Below are 3494 nucleotides of genomic sequence, written 5' to 3' on the forward strand. Positions count from 1 at the left end.
CATTTTAGGTGTTTTCCATCGACTTGGTATGCGGGAATAATGACTTTCTAATTCCATCAAACGTTTCCTGCAGCTAGAAAAGGCAGTTGAAGTTAATATACACGCCTGGTGTCATGTCCACCTCAGTGACTCAGAGTCGCACAGCGTGTATTTCTAGAATGAGCCCTGTTTCTAGCTGCTGAGAACTGCCTGCGATCCCAGACCGCCCTCGCCTAAGGGGCGGGGCCGCGGGCTTGCGTCAGGGTTCCAGTGCGCGCGCGCGGGCTCCCGGCTGCAGCGCGGCTATAAATGGGCCGTGTGGCCCTAGCTCACTTTCGCTGCAAGCTGCGCTTTTATCTGCAGAGAGGCGTCTGTGTTGACTTCTCGTGGGTCGACTTTCCTTCCGACTCCGCCCGACCCGTTGTTACAGCAAGCGGGCCGCTCCTGGCCCTTCCTCCTGGAGGTGAGCGGCTTTGTAGGCTTTCCGGCTTCCCGCCCCTATCCCCTGGGCTGCGTGCCCCGCGGGCCTCCTGGCGTTCCCTTGCCTGGGACTGCCCTGTGGGGAGCGTCCCTTCTCGTCCCCACCTGGGGCACCACTCAGCCACCCCGCCTAGCTTTCTCCAGGGGTGGCCCTAACTAGGAACCGTGTGCCCACCCCATGCCGTGCCCATCCAGAGCACACCTAGCATCTCCTTCCTGTTGTTTGTAGGAACTGCCGGTTTTCTTGCCTGTCCCCGCTAGACTGGAAGGCGCATGAGGGCCGGGTTCGTGTCTGCAGGGCCTCGAGTGGCCTTAATGCCATCCAAGATGCCTGACACGTTGTGGGTGTTCAGGGCGTTCTTGTTACATAAGTGAACTTGATATATTTTACTCCATTAGGATTACTTAGACTTTAAAAAAGTTTCACACCTGACTGAGATGTGAAGGAGATTTCCAGGCAGGTTGCTTTTGCTTTCTCAAGGACATGTTCTTATATTTCCACAATCAACCCCCTGCACCCTTCCCCCCAAAAAAGAACTGGGTTTTTACATCAGGAAGGTTTGTGGTCCCTGGACTGTGGAACAGGGATTCTCTATACCTGAAAGCAGAAGTAAAAGTTTTAGGGAATGCTTTTGAATTGGTCCAAGGAGCTGAGTCGTTCCACAGCTGGTGGGAGCCATGGCGTTTGCGTGTAAATTCACTTGGAGATTCTGCCCTGGCCCCTGCCTCCCTGACTGGCTGGCCACCTGCTTAGCTCCAGGGTCAAGGTCAGAGGCACGCATATCCCAGAAGGCTGGAGATTAACCTTGCCTCTCCCTTCTCAGGATCCAGAGGCCTTCCAGAAGCAGAAGGCAGCTCTGCTGTTCTACAAAGGAGTGGAATCCTTGAAGCCACGATGCACATGTTGAACCTCTATCTCTTAGGTGGGGTGCTGACCCTGCTCTCCATCTTCATTAGACTGATGGAGTCTCTGGAGGGCTTACTGGAGAGCCCATCTCCTGGGAGCTCCTGGGCCACCAGAGGTCAGCTTGCCAACGCAGAGCCCCCAAGGGCCTTCCGGACCAGCCATCCAGAGGGGTGTGATAAGACCTCCCTCCACCGGTTATAACCTTGGAACAGTGTCCAAAATACCGCCAGCTCTACCAGTTCCTGGGCAGGCAAGCTCCACATCAGTGTTATCAGAGAACTAACTGATACTAGGCCCTCGAAGAACCTCATCTGGGTACTCCTTGTTCTGGAAAAGGCCTGTTTAATCACAGATCTGAGTGGGTGGCCTGTGGCTGTGGAATGGAGTGATCTCACTCTCCTCCCCAGTCTGCCATATGCTTGGCTGTCCTGAGCAGCCTGGCTTTGTCTTCTCTTAGATGAGGACTTGTGCTGCAACTTCAGCTGTTGGGAGATGGTGTTAGTTTCAACCCTACTTTCTGAGCATCTGCCAAGAATTCTTTTGGACTTGGGTGTCTTATGGTCAGTTTACTTGGTATTCAGCTTTTTTCCCATGAGAGCTCCACTGTGTGCAGATAACAGTTACGAGTTTGTGGGTTGGCTGTAGAAAGGGGGAAAGTGGAGTCTTCTGTGTCCTGTTCTCATTTTTACATTTTTTAAAGTTCTTCCTCCAACTTAGCGAGTATGTGTGTGTGTGTATTGGTCTGAAGTGGGCAGGGGAATGACAGCACCTGCTTGGGACAAGGGCATTTTGGCCACCATGTGGCTTAAATAAGTTTTTCTAATGAAATAAAGTTGAATGTATATTTCTACTCTGTGTCTTGTTGACTCCTGCCCTTGAAATTAGTGATAGGGAAGGGTTTTAATGTGCACATCTAGGTTTCACATCTTAAAGCATGGGAGCAGAAAAGTATGTAAAACACTTTGTTTAAAACATAAGGTAAATAAACCTTTGAATGTGGAGGCAGGCGCACTTCAGGCTGCCCTGTGTCAACCAGTTGTCCCAGCCTAGGCCAAGGCTATTAGAGTTTTCTTTTGACTCTATCCATCTCTAAAGAAAAAGAAAAATGATCCTTTCTGACAACCCTTCAGCTTCAGTCCCTGGAGAAGACTTGAGTCCAGTAGGCATTTTTTCTCTGTGCTCTTATCTACTCAATTCTGATTGTTCTCTAGGTCAGCTGGTGAAATGTCTGTGCCTCACTGATGATTGTTTCTGCTCTCCCAGACCTAACAGCTTGGACTTTCCAGAAAAGTGGAGATTTTTGTTTTTTTCCTTGAATTCCCTCCTTCATCCCCACTCAGTACTGAAGCATATTCATTCCTCTGCGTATGGTAGTTAACACACTCATCTTGGTGCACACATCCTTTTGTATAGGGTGAGTTTGATTTATTTGCTAAAGGGTAAGAATGGTGCATGGTGTCTGTCCTCTGCTAAACTAGTTTCACTTTCTGAGTGTTCTTTATTTTCTTTTCGGCTGTGCTGGGTCTTTGCAGCTGTGCGGGCTCGATGAGAGTGGGGGCTGCTCTCTTGCAGTGCATGGACTTCTCATACTGCACTGGCTTCTCTTTTTGGGGAGCACAGGCTTTAGGGCACATGGGCTTCAGTAGTTTTGGCTCCCGGGCTCTAGATCACAGGCTCAATAGTTCTGTGGGCTTAGTTGCTCCTCAGCATGTGGGATCTTCCTGGATCAGAAATCAAACCCATGTCTCCGGCATTGGTAGGCGGATTCTTTATCACTGAGCCACCAGGGAAGCCCTCTTCCTGAGTGCTCTTAAACTCAAGTGCCACTACCCCAGACTTCCCTGGTGGCTCAGATGGTAAAGAATCTGAGTTCAATCCATGGGTTGGGATGATCCCCTGGAGAAGGGAATGGCAACCCACTCCAGTATTCTTGCCTAGAGAATAACATGGACAGAGGAGCCTGGCTACAGTCCATGGGGTCACAAAGAGTCGAACACAACTGAGTGAGTAACACGTAGCCCAGAAACCAGTGGTTTGGGCATCACTTTTATTTATTGTGCTGTGATAATTCTTAGTGCTGTTGGCAAGTATTTCCAGCTTCTCATCTTTGGGGCACATGATAAAAGAT

General features: G+C 50.1%; 1 protein-coding gene across 1 annotated transcript; it reads left to right on the forward strand.

Annotated features, from left to right (window-relative positions):
* The first annotated feature begins 273 nt into the window (after nt 1-273).
* Nucleotides 274-1626, forward strand: HILPDA (hypoxia inducible lipid droplet associated). Its single transcript, XM_081531228.1, is given in 3 exon segments — nt 274-442; nt 1284-1502; nt 1505-1626. Coding segments are annotated over 3 exon segments (411 nt in total). The 5' UTR covers nt 274-288; the 3' UTR covers nt 1543-1626.
* Nucleotides 1627-3494: the final 1868 nt, after the last annotated feature.

Source organism: Giraffa tippelskirchi, chromosome 10 (assembly GCF_054371585.1).
Source record: "Giraffa tippelskirchi isolate mGirTip1 chromosome 10, T2T-mGirTip1v1.2.pri, whole genome shotgun sequence".
Lineage (NCBI taxonomy): Eukaryota > Metazoa > Chordata > Mammalia > Artiodactyla > Giraffidae > Giraffa > Giraffa tippelskirchi.